General features: G+C 41.7%; 1 protein-coding gene across 11 annotated transcripts in view; it reads left to right on the forward strand.

The window, feature by feature from the left end:
- LOC139766521 (uncharacterized) overlaps positions 1–13,976 on the forward strand; it is a 185,941-nt gene that overhangs the window by 7,108 nt on the left and 164,857 nt on the right. For 9 of the 11 annotated variants that reach the window (XR_011716913.1, XM_071695278.1, XM_071695277.1 and 6 more), the window contains exons 1-2: positions 2,172–2,250; positions 5,136–5,226. Coding sequence is in view for 10 of the 11 variants with exons in the window: in XM_071695278.1 (XP_071551379.1) it covers positions 5,146–5,226 (81 nt within the window). In the remaining variant the exon portion in view is untranslated. Of the gene's footprint in view, positions 1–2,167; positions 2,251–5,135; positions 5,227–13,976 lie in introns of those variants that run through there. The other 2 variants (XM_071695280.1, XM_071695274.1) reach the window with 2 other exon arrangements.

A 13,976-nucleotide genomic window follows, 5' to 3' on the forward strand; every position in this document is an offset into this window, starting at 1 on the left:
GTACACCAGCCAGTACATGGCCAGTACACCCAGGAGAGTGTACACCAGCCAGTACACCCAGGAGAATGTACACCAGCCAGTACACCCAGGAGGGTGTAGTAAGTGAGCCGCGGTGAAGCGTGAGTTAGTAAGTATAGCCTGGCTTGGCTGGCGAGGTCAAAGGTCAAGGTGGGGCCTGGGAGCGGGGGAAGGGGGTGGGTCAGTACTCCAGGCCACCACCTCCACATACCTCAGCCTGGCGGTGGATCCATGAGGTGGAGGAAGAGGAGGAGGGGGAAGGGTGGTCTTCTGCAGGTCCGGGTGTCAGAGGGTCTTATGTCGTGTGGTGGAGCAGCCCCAAGTACTCTGACGCGTGATCTAAGGGGGTGTGTGGGGTCTTCCAGGGAGCTCTGTGCTCTGTGGTGGCCATAGAGTCCATAGATATAGACCTAGCTCTGTAGCCAGCATGATAAGAGTTCGTGATGTGGATGCTGGCAACAGTCTCTCGTGTGTAGTACCGGCCACAGTCTGCCTAGCTCACGTGCACCACCTGGGGAGAGGGACGGCATGTGATCAGCCACTTGTCCTGTACGGGGAGGGGGGGGGCCCCCGGTCACCTGAACATGTACAGTCGAGGGGCCCCCGGTCACCTGAACATGTACACTGGAGGGGCCCCCGGTCACCTGAACATGTACACTGGAGGGGGGCCCCCGTCACCTGAACATGTACACTGGAGGGGGGCCCCCGTCACCTGAACATGTACACTGGAGGGGGCCCCCGGTCACCTGAACATGTACACTGGAGGGGGGCCCTCGTCATCTGAACATGTACACTGGAGGGGGCCCTCGTCACCTGAACATGTACACTGGAGGGGGCCCCCGGTCACCTGAACATGTACACTGGAGGGGGGCCCCCGTCACCTGAACATGTACACTGGAGGGGCCCCCGGTCACCTGAACATGTACACTGGAGGGGCCCCCGGTCGCCTGGACATGTACATTCTCTCCTACAAACAACTTTGATTTATCTATAATGTCCACATTAACCATGTCTACTGTAGCCCTTCCCTGTGGCTCACCTGTCTGGCACCATCTACTTTGCCCTCCTCTGGACCATCTCTGTGACCTGTATCTTCCCTACCCTAACCCATGTGACCTGTATCTTCCCTACCCCAACCCATGTGACTTGTATCTTCCCTACCCTAACCCATGTGACCTGTATCTTCCCTTCCCTAACCCATGTGACCTGTATCTTCCCTACCTTAACCCATGTGACTTGTATCTTTCTTACCCCAACCCATTTGACCTAAATCTTCCCTACCTTAACCCATGTGACCTGTATCTTCTCTACCTTAACCCATGTGACTTGTATCTTTCTTACCCCAACCCATTTGACCTAAATCTTCCCTACCTTAACCCATGTGACCTGTATCTTCCCTTCCCTAACCCATGTGACCTGTATCTTCCCTACCCTAACCCATGTGACCTGCATCTTCCCTACCCCAACCCATGTGACCTGCATCTTCCCTACCCCAACCCATGTGACCTGCATCTTCCCTACTCCAACCCATGTGACCTGCATCTTCCCTACTCCAACCCATGTGATAGGTCAGACTCATTTGCACGAATTATTATGCTGATTTAAAGGGGCTCCTAGTGTTTGGACAGGCATACAGTTCCCACTTCCCTCTATTTCCTCTAGGGTGGGTTTCATAGCTTCCAGTGTAATATATATATATATATATATATATATATATATATATATATATATATATATATATAGATAGATAGATAGATAGATAGATAGATAGGATATGTATGTATACAAGAGTATAAATGTATTTTTTTACATGTATTTGTTTGGAGAAAATACTACAAGCTTAATTCATTTTCAGTTCCCTTATGGTACATAACGAGCAGCATACAAAAATATCATTTCTAATCAAAAGTACTGTTTTATCATTCCAAAGAATATAACCAAACCTACTGTAAATAGTAAATCATTTGAGTATTTCGAGAATGTTAGCTGGTCCTTTTGTTGCAATATTCGAATGGGAAGACGTAGAAAACGAGAAAAACTTTCCTTCTTCGATGAATGTAAATAAGAGTTTCGTTATAAAGCAAAATTGGGGAAATATACAGGCAGCAAAGTGTAAGAAGAAAAAAAGGAGAGAAATATGTTTAGGTTTGTAGTGATGGAGGACATTCCCGGAGGATGTGTTGCGCGTCGGTTGTAGTGAGTGGCGTCCAGACCCAGCCTGCCATGAAGCACGTAAGAAATCTTTACCGTCTACTCTCATAGAGTTGCCGTTAGTAAAGGCTACCTGAGGCTCAGGAGCAACTACCTGGTGGCTACGGAGCAGAAGGGCGTCGGCTTGCCAGACGCTGCACCCTAGATAACAGGGCCAAACCTAACGTGAACATTTCTTGGGGCTCCACCACTTAACGCCAATGGCCGAGGCTGGCGGCGGGCGGTGGATACCCAGGCTCCTGGTGGGGGGACCCTTCTTCGTAGGGCCAGCCACCGGGGTCACAGTGGGTCAGCAGGGTTTCCAGGTGATCCCTACCATACGGTGCCATGGGGAGGTCAGGGTTCTGGTGATGAAGGGCGTCAGGCAGTACAGTTAACCCTCGCCAGCAGACAGAACTTTCATGATGGCATTAGTGTTTGCAAGATACTAGGGTGTCTTACCACGTTAGTGGTGTCATATAGTATTAGATAATGATTGTAGTTAATTGCTGAACCTAATATATACTCGTTTGGTACTTGTAGAGCTGGGCTGGGCGGATGGGTTTGGGTATATAAATGTTTCACTGTGGATTGCACATAAAGTATAAAAACGTTTATCTCCAGTGTGGTTCTCATTATACATTGACAATGATTAAGCAAGTTAGGTAAAAGAAATAAAAAAGTACAATAATACAATTGAATTATACTAAATTGAAATTATTTTACAATTACCAATTCACTAAATTGAAATTATTTTATGATTACCAGTTACACTCAGTTGAAATTATATTATGATTATCAGTCACTGCTGTCAAAGAGCTGAGCACAGTTACTACCTCTAGTGTAGAAGAATTATTAGTTATGTCCACATTAAGATCATTAGAACCTAATTGATTTCTCTAAAACAATATTACTTTTTTTTTAGGACTTTACGTTTGACATTGAGTGGGAGATCTGTACCTGACTGGAAATATGTACCTAAAAGTTCACCTGTATAGATATATGTACTCTTACCAAAGTCTCCCACTGTAGATGTGACACATGATAGATCCCCAGCTCGCGTTCTAGACCTACACTGATTAAGAATGAATTTTAACAATATGTCTTATGTAATTTGGAGAACTTCAGATCTACCAGCTTTGCCATCAAGCCACATTTTTGTTGCACTGATTCCTGTTGCCCTTATTGTTAACAATCGGCTTCATCTGGTTCAAGTGTTGAGGTGGAGAAAATGGAGCCCCATTCCTAGAAAACACTGAAACTCATCTGGAACATGTTTCAGATGGTCAGGTTAGGGTATTTGTACCTATGACGTGACACCCACCTGGAACACGAATGGAGGGTGTATCTCCATTGGCATTGTGGACATCATCAGCAGGTTGTTGATCAAGGTCATCATCTAGTCCATCAGTTTCATGGTTAGCAACAGATTCCAGAGCTTATATGGTATACACAGAGGGAATAGGTTCCCCTGACATGACAGCATCATCCTAAAGAGATGAGGGAATGTCACATTTGGTCTAGATCCATTGTTTATGCAACATGAGATGGCCTTTTTATTTGACCTTATATGTTTGGCTTAAATCAGGCAGGGATATTCAGGTTGTCTGGCGCCAGGACCAGGGCAAGGGTAATATCACCTTAAATCAACAGACTGTTGGAGGTAAACAGGTAGTTCATTCATGATCACCAACTGTTTTAACCTTTGACACTTTGGCTAAGACCTTCGTGTTAGAATTGGGTGATGATAGGGTGTTCAACTGTTCATGGCCAAAACTTATCCTGTTGTGTGGGAATTTCCTATAAACATTGCCCCAACTCTCCTCTGATATCTAATCCTCATCCACTGTCAGAGTTGGGGGAGCTTTAGCATTTCTAGAGATTGAATTGAACAGTAAAATATCAGAGATAGCAGTACAGATTTGTTGCCAGTTTCTACCTTGAAAGTGTTTTATGATAGTTATTAACAAGAGATTAATGTGCCATGCTTTTAATGCTAATCTTCCCGTGAAATAGCAGAATTATATGTGACTGGAATGGCTGGTGAGTTTGATAGTCCTGCTGTGCTGGCTTTGATAAGGGAAACATGGGTATTATGTTTGAGTCTAGTGGGGTTGATTGTAGCATGCAGCTGAAGGTTAACGACCTGATCGCACCTTGGTTCACATAGCCCAAAGGCTTCCCTCACTTACAATGGCCATTGGTGGACTGTAATGTGTTGTTGATCAGTGGGCTGGCAGGAGAGTGTAGCTCACAAAAGCGGAATGGAATTTAAGTCATTCGTGGTGGGATATGCATTTTCCCAGAACTCACCACACTGATAAAACTTCTCAGACTTCTTAAAAATTTGGTTTGATAATATTTTATGCAGATTGCAATCATAAATCAGGCTTTGAATCCAATCTGATATGAATTTCCAAACCAAGGATATTGTCCAGTACTTAAAAAGGTATGTTTTTGCAACCCAACAGAATTCTGAAGTATGAATGAAGCTCATGTAGTGTTGTGGTAATATGCTGGAAAATGTCATATAATACACTGATATGTTGAGCAGACAAAACTTAAGTGCAAAGTGCCTGGATACACCACATTTACCTTTAGATTCATTTTTGACATTGATTCATTGCAAAGTGCCAAGAGACAGTATTGCATTATGGAAATAGTGATGCTAATTTGGTCCCTATCTTGCATATTATAATAAAAAGAGATTATTTATGGAGTTAACCTTAACTTTTCATGAGTTTTATTCATTTTCATATCTTGAAAAGGTCAAATTTGTTTCCTGTAAGGATAAGGTGATCATTTTTTTTTCTGCGAGTAAATTAGGGCTAACAAAACTAATGCATATAGAATCTTTGTGTATCTTGATTACCATTTGAGTGTTGGAAGAGAAGTGGACAACTGATTTTTTTTTTTCCTTCTTTCAGGTGTGAAAAGATGGACACTGGATTATTATCCTTAAAGTGGAACAATCATGGAACCACCTTCTTCCATGTATTGTCAACAATAAGAAGAAGGGTAAGGCTTTCATTGATTGCAGATATGTGGTTTTTTAGTTTTTTGAGTATACCAGTTCTTGCATAGTGGAGAGGATTTTTTGTGATTGATATGCTTAAGAATGTTCCTTACGCATCTAGGTATGTTAGCTTATCATGTTCTTCCCCATTTTCCCTCATCGTCTTTCTTAACTACCCTTAGTTACATATGCTTTTTGATTCTTTCCATTTCCATACTCTCAATGTGCTCATGCCACAGTACATTTCATCTTGCAGTTTCTCCTATGTTCAGCATACCTCCATTCATGTATATATGAATATGGTAAGGGTTCACATAGCCTTAGTTTAATGATGAGGCTTTGAATTTTGTCCTATTATCATGAAGTTCTTTCATATCCTTTGTGTTAGTGCTCCTAGAGCAACTACCTTTAGAATTTCTGGTGTATCAGCATGTTTTGTTAATTCTTTAATCCTTAATGAATGTAGTTGCGTTCTTTACCCTTTGATATGAACACCATGCTTGCCTTAGTTTTTTTTATTTTTTTTATTATACTTTGTCGCTGTCTCCCGCGTTTGCGAGGTAGCGCAAGGAAACAGACGAAAGAAATGGCCCCCCCCCCCCCCATACACATGTATATACATACGTCCACACACACAAATATACATACCTACACAGCTTTCCATGGTTTACCCCAGACGCTTCACATGCCTTGATTCAATCCACTGACAGCACGTCAACCCTGGTATACCACATCGCTCCAATTCACTCTATTCCTTGCCCTCCTTTCACCCTCCTGCATGTTCAGGCCCCAATCACACAAAATCTTTTTCACTCCATCTTTCCACCTCCAATTTGGTCTCCCTCTTCTCCTCGTTCCCTCCACCTCCGACACATATATCCTCTTGGTCAATCTTTCCTCACTCATTCTCTCCATGTGCCCAAACCACTTCAAAACACCCTCTTCTGCTCTCTCAACCATATATATATATATATATATATATATATATATATATATATATATATATATATATATATATATTCTTAATACCTTCCACAGAGCATCTCTATCAACTCTATCATATGCCTTCTCCAGATCCATAAATGCTACATACAAATCCATTTGCTTTTCTAAGTATTTCTCACATACATTCTTCAAAGCAAACACCTGATCCACACATCCTCTACCACTTCTGAAACCGCACTGCTCTTCCCCAATCTGATGCTCTGTACATGCCTTCACCCTCTCAATCAATACCCTCCCATATAATTTACCAGGAATACTCAACAAACTTATACCTCTGTAATTTGAGCACTCACTCTTATCCCCTTTGCCTTTGTACAATGGCACTATGCACGCATTCCGCCAATCCTCAGGCACCTCACCATGAGTCATACATACATTAAATAACCTTACCAACCAGTCAACAATACAGTCACCCCCTTTCTTAATAAATTCCACTGCAATACCATCCAAACCTGCTGCCTTGCCGGCTTTCATCTTCCGCAAAGAATATATGGTGTGGGAGGCAAGTTGTTAGAAGCAGTGAAAAGTTTTTATCGATTAAGCTTTAGTTGTATATTTTAAACTTTGTAATAGTAATTAGTTTGCTGTAAGGATGGTGATCATCCTGTTTTTAATTTGTTATGAATTGGGGTTAAGGAAATAAGATCATGGAAATTTGGGTCAAGTATGAGTACTTTGGATGTGGAGAAAGTGGAACTGATTTTTTTTTCCTCTTTCAGCGCTAAGGTGGACACTGATTATTAACTAGAGCGTGACTGGACCTTTTGTATGTGAACAAAATTGAAGAAAAGTGATTAATGATGAGATATAGGTAGTAGGGTTTGTCAGTCAATCGGAGTGTTGCATAGAGGAAAGATTTTGTGATTGAATGTTTTAGAATGATCCTCGGTAGTACTTTCATGTATGAATCCCATGTGATGCCGTCATCGTTTCTAAATCTTAGTTATGCTTTGTGATCTTTCCTTCAGGTCTCAAATGTTCGAGCCATTGAAATGTTGCGTTATGTCGAGACATATCTCCAATGCAATGGTATTTTGAGGAAAGGGTTCATAGCCTTATAAATGTGAGGTTTTGGAAGTTTTGTCTATTATGAAGTTCTTCATATCCTGGTTAGTGCTGTAGTGAACTACTTAGAATTTGCATGGTGTGATGGTTTTGTTAATCTTTAACTTAATGGAAAGTGAGAGTCTTATGAATAAAAAGACTGTTGTAGATTTTTTTTAAGTTGTTTTATATATGTTGTGTTCACGGAGAATGAGTGTAGCGATTGAACAGAGAAAGTAATGGGCAGCCCGAACAATGAAAAGGACCAATCGAGAAAATATAATATACAAGTTTTGGTTTACCCAAACGCTAGAGGCTTGGGCAAATCCAGACGGACGTGACACTGGTATACCACAGGCTTCCAATTCACTGTCTGATTAGCCAGCACTGTTACACCTCCTGAGTTAGCCTGCAAATGTCACAGAAAATTTTTTCACTCCTGATCTTCCATCTCAATTGTCTCCCTTCTCTGGGTCCCTCCACCTTCGGACCACATTATCCTCTTGGTCAATCCTTTCGCCACTCATCTCCAGTGCCGGAACAGTCAAAACCCTCTGCTCTCAAAAACAAAATATATATATATATATATATATATAATTATATTATATATATATTATTATTATATTTATTTTATTACTTTGTCACTGTTCGCGCATATGCAGACGACGAAGGAAACAGACGCAAAAACATGGCCCACCCCCCCCCCCCCCCATACACATATACATACTCCACACACGAAATATACTACCACTACACACATTTCCAGTTACCCAGCTGTCCATGTTACCCCTGATTCAATCACTGACAGCACTCAACCGACGTATCACCACGTCCAATCGCTCCAATTTCTTTCCTTGCCCTCCTTTCACCCTCCTGCATGTTCAGGCCCCGATCACACAAAATCTTTTTCACTCCATCTTTCCACCTCCAATTTGGTCTCCCTCTTCGCCTCGTTCCCTCCACCTCCGACACATATATCCTCTTGGTCAATCTTTCCTCACTCATTCTCTCCATGTGCCCAAACCACTTCAAAACACCCTCTTCTGCTCTCTCAACCACGCTCTTTTTATTTCCACACATCTCTCTCACCCTTACGTTACTCACTCAATCAAACCACCTCACACCACACATTGTCCTCAAACATCTCATTTCCAGCACATCCATCCTCCTGCGCACAACTCATGCCTTAGTGTACATGATTTATACTGTATAAGGGACTTGCAGTGAGAGCTTGTGATGGTTGTAAAGACATTAGAAAAGTAATGATAGGGGAATGAATTAATGAGTATATGCTATTGCACCCAGTCCTTTATTCATGGTGAAAGATTACTTAGAATTGTACCCTTGATTTTTTTTTAGATATCTCCATTGGTAGTGGTGTAACCTCATTTATAAAGTGTTTTGGTTTACTTGCATTTTATATTAGAATAAAGTTCACCTTGTTCCACTTTTCCATATTTTTGAAGTCGTGTATGTAATTTTGATTTTGACCCATTTTTATTTCTGTTATAAGTAAATTTATGACAAATGATAACTCAGCCTAATTATTAATATGACTTGTTATCTGAGGGTTGGTAACTCTATTGATGATTGATTCAGTTTATAGGATATTCTTTCTCCCATGTACCCAGGGATAGAAATTATAAACTCACTTCTGTAAATTTATTGTGAAGCATATTCTAAATATATTTTGTATTTGTGTTTGATGAGTGTACTTCAAGATGGCAAAGTTTTGTTGAATCATGATTTGATTACATTATTCTCTCTCATCAACTTGCATCATAATCCATTTTTCATAGGATCAGAGACAGTTAGTCTACCTGAAAACCTGAGGTCAACATTATGAATTGCTATCACAGTTACATTCCTGTTAGACACATTTTCTTGTACATCTTTAGTTTTCCTTTTATTGTGTGATATTGTTATATATCTACTGAAGAGCTGAATTAGTACAGTAATAGTGTAGACTTTTTTATGTTGAAGGCTCTACTCACGGACAAATGTCCACATCAAGACCGGTCCTTCATTGAAACATGGAGAGAATTATGAAATGGAAAAGGAAAAGACGAGGGAAAGTATTTAGGGATTTTTGGTGGGAAAGTTAAAAACCTGTCTTTTGAAATGTACCAGGTTGTAGTTATCAGGAAAGACGAGAAGGTAGTTCTAAAGCTTTGACGCATAGGGAAAGAAGCAGTTATCAAAACAGCCCACCCTTGAATTGCTGAGGGCCACACAATAGTCATGTGATGCAGCAGCTTGCCAAGTATTGTGTGGTGTAGCCAGTGGTGTGGGCACACAAGCAGCCAGCTCTTGGGAGCAGAAATCAAAGTAATACCTGTAGAAGAGGGAAAGTGAACAAACATCGTGGCATAGGGTAAGGTGGTCAAGTTTGGATGTTATCCTGGGACAGTTTATAAGGTGTACTGCTTATGACTCAACTCTGTCAAGTAAGGATGCAGAGCTAGAACTTCCCCAAATGTGAGAGCAGTGCTCCATACAAGGATGATTCAATCCCTTGTAGAAACAGAGCCACAATTCAGAAGAGTAATTTTGACATCTAAAACAGGTCACCCAGTTTTATAGAGGTAGACTTAGCTATTCCTGTGATGTGGGACTTTTAAGAAAGAGTGAATGTTTTATTTGTACCAAGTATGGTTACCGAGTCGAGGTGGATTTACAGAAGCATCAAAGGAGTGACGAGAGTTGTTTGAGTTTTCGTGAGCAAGATGGTTAGAAGCTGGGTCTTGGAGGCATTGAAATTCACAAGATTTTGTGTACCTCACTTAGATATCCTGCCCAAGTGTGAGATTATTAAGGAAGCTGTGTCAAGACGAGCTGCAGATCGAGTGAGAGAAGAGAGAGGAGAATTGAAGGATGTGTATGAATGCAATGTTGAGTCTTCAGCATATGAGTGCATTGGATTATTTGTGGAGAGAAAATCATTGAAAAATGGAGAAAAAGTGTAAGAGACAGAACAGAACCATGAGGAATACTGCTGTTGATGGAGGAAAGATAGGAGGCTGATCCATTAACAGTCACAGAGATAGATCGGCCAGAGAGGAAGCTAGATTAGTAAGATAGAAAAGAATATCTATCTGGTGGATCTTGCCTTATGGAAACAATACTGGTGATCAGAGAGAAGACTGTGATTTTTGAGGTGTTTTGATATGAGTAGGGCCTGTGAGGGATATCTGGGTCCCCATAATACATTTGATTCTGGGCACTTTTAGAGTCAGTTTTTCATACACAGAATATGGTCTGTCAATTCCTGTGCTACAGCCATGCTGTTGGACTTTTAGTTAAGTAAAAATGGCTTACATCTCCCCTCCTTGGCTGGTGGATATAATATATTGTTACTGAACGAAAATCTTATTTGATAAGTTTTATCACTATGAGTCTCTTTTGTAACGGGATGAATGAAGTTCTGTACCTCTCGTCACTTTCAAGCATGGATTCTTCTACCAAGGACCTCATACCCCCATCCTTTCTCCACAGTCTTCCCATCCATGCAAGTTAACCATAACACACAGGTTCCCCCCTGAATTTACATCTTCTGTTGCTCTTTCAAAATCTTTCCTAAGAATATCCTTCCCCCACTCTTATTTATCATTACATGTATATTCACCTAATTACAGACAGTTCCAACTTCTCAATCTTGAACTTCACAGGTATTAACCTGTTGATTCTTCATATTCTGTGTATGGCATGGGATGTCTCCTGTAGTTGACTATGAATGTGCCACGCATGGTCTCGTACATTTAAAAATGTAATTTTTGGTGAACAGCAGAGTTAATTAGTCAGGTAGCAACAACTGACAACTCGGATAATGTTTCCACATCCATGTCCTTCACCCATGTTTTTTCAGCTCAGCAGCTCAATAACCATAGAAATGCCTTGGGGGATAGTACTTAATTTTTACACTCAGTACATTCTATTAGGAATGATAACATGATTGTATAGTGCAATGTGTATGTATTATGCCACTAGGGGGATGCATCACATGCCTAGCAGTTTTGTAGCCTGAACATTTATCCACTTGATTATCTGACCACCACATCAGCAACTTGCAACTACATTGATTTTATTTATATTTTTTTTTTTTTTTTTTTTTTTTTTTTTTTTTTTTTTATACTTTGTCGCTGTCTCCCGCGTTTGCGAGGTAGCGCAAGGAAACAGACGAAAGAAATGGCCCAACCCCCCCCCCCCCATACACATGTACATACACACGTCCACACACGCAAATATACATACCTACACAGCTTTCCATGGTTTACCCCAGACGCTTCACATGCCTTGCTTCAATCCACTGACAGCACGTCAACCCCTGTATACCACATGACTCCAATTCACTCTATTTCTTGCCCTCCTTTCACCCTCCTGCATGTTCAGGCCCCGATCACACAAAATCTTTTTCACTCCATCTTTCCACCTCCAATTTGGTCTCCCTCTTCTCCTCGTTCCCTCCACCTCCGACACATATATCCTCTTGGTCAATCTCTCCTCACTCATTCTCTCCATGTGCCCAAACCATTTCAAAACACCCTCTTCTGCTCTCTCGACCACGCTCTTTTTATTTCCACACATCTCTCTTACCCTTACGTTACTTACTCGATCAAACCACCTCACACCACACATTGTCCTCAAACATCTCATTTCCAGCACATCCATCCTCCTGCGCACATCTCTATCCATAGCCCACGCCTCGCAATCATACAGCATTGTTGGAACCACTATTCCCTCAAACATACCCATTTTTGCTTTCCGAGATAATGTTCTCGACTTCCACACATTTTTCAAGGCTCCCAAAATTTTCGCCCCCTCCCCCACCCTATGATCCACTTCCGCTTCCATGGTTCCATCCGCTGACAGATCCACTCCCAGATATCTAAAACACTTCACTTCCTCCAGTTTTTCTCCATTCAAACTCACCTCCCAATTGACTTGAACCTCACCCCTACTGTACCTAATAACCTTGCTCTTATTCACATTTACTCTCAACTTTCTTCTTCCACACACTTTACCAAACTCAGTCACCAGCTTCTGCAGTTTCTCACATGAATCAGCCACCAGCGCTGTATCATCAGCGAACAACAATTGACTCACTTCCCAAGCTCTCTCATCCCCAACAGACTTCATACTTGCCCCTCTTTCCAGGACTCTTGCATTTACCTCCTTTACAACCCCATCCATAAACAAATTAAACAACCATGGAGACATCACACACCCCTGCCGCAAACCTACATTCACTGAGAACCAATCACTTTCCTCTCTTCCTACACGTACACATGCCTTACATCCTCGATAAAAACTTTTCACTGCTTCTAACAACTTGCCTCCCACACCATATATTCTTAATACCTTCCACAGAGCATCTCTATCAACTCTATCATATGCCTTCTCCAGATCCATAAATGCTACATACAAATCCATTTGCTTTTCTAAGTATTTCTCACATACATTCTTCAAAGCAAACACCTGATCCACACATCCTCTACCACTTCTGAAACCGCACTGCTCTTCCCCAATCTGATGCTCTGTACATGCCTTCACCCTCTCAATCAATACCCTCCCATATAATTTACCAGGAATACTCAACAAACTTATACCTCTGTAATTTGAGCACTCACTCTTATCCCCTTTGCCTTTGTACAATGGCACTATGCACGCATTCCGCCAATCCTCAGGCACCTCACCATGAGTCATACATACATTAAATAACCTTACCAACCAGTCAACAATACAGTCACCCCCTTTCTTAATAAATTCCACTGCAATACCATCCAAACCTGCTGCCTTGCCGGCTTTCATCTTCCGCAAAGCTTTTACTACCTCTTCTCTGTTTACCAAATCATTTTCCCTAACCCTCTCACTTTGCACACCACCTCGACCAAAACACCCTATATCTGCCACTCTGTCATCAGACACATTCAACAAACCTTCAAAATACTCATTCCATCTCCTTCTCACATCACCGCTACTTGTTATCACCTCCCCATTTACGCCCTTCACTGAAGTTCCCATTTGCTCCCTTGTCTTACGCACCCTATTTACCTCCTTCCAGAACATCTTTTTATTCTCCCTAAAATTTACTGATAGTCTCTCACCCCAACTCTCATTTGCCCTTTTTTTCACCTCTTGCACCTTTCTCTTGACCTCCTGTCTCTTTCTTTTATACTTCTCCCACTCAATTGCATTTTTTCCCTGCAAAAATCGTCCAAATGCCTCTCTCTTCTCTTTCACTAATACTCTTACTTCTTCATCCCACCACTCACTACCCTTTCTAAACAGCCCACCTCCCACTCTTCTCATGCCACAAGCATCTTTTGCGCAATCCATCACTGATTCCCTAAATACATCCCATTCCTCCCCGACTCCCCTTACTTCCATTGTTCTCACCTTTTTCCATTCTGTACACAGTCTCTCCTGGTACTTCCCCACACAGGTCTCCTTCCCAAGCTCACTTACTCTCACCACCTTCTTCACCCCAACATTCACTCCTCTTTTCTGAAAACCCATACTAATCTTCACCTTAGCCTCCACAAGATAATGATCAGACATCCCTCCAGTTGCACCTCTCAGCACATTAACATCCAAAAGTCTCTCTTTCGCACGCCTGTCAATTAACACGTAATCCAATAACGCTCTCTGGCCATCTCTCCTACTTACATAAGTATACTTATGTATATCTCGCTTTTTAAACCAG

This window comes from Panulirus ornatus, chromosome 58 (genome assembly GCF_036320965.1).
Source record: "Panulirus ornatus isolate Po-2019 chromosome 58, ASM3632096v1, whole genome shotgun sequence".
NCBI classification, from domain to species: Eukaryota; Metazoa; Arthropoda; class Malacostraca; order Decapoda; family Palinuridae; genus Panulirus; species Panulirus ornatus.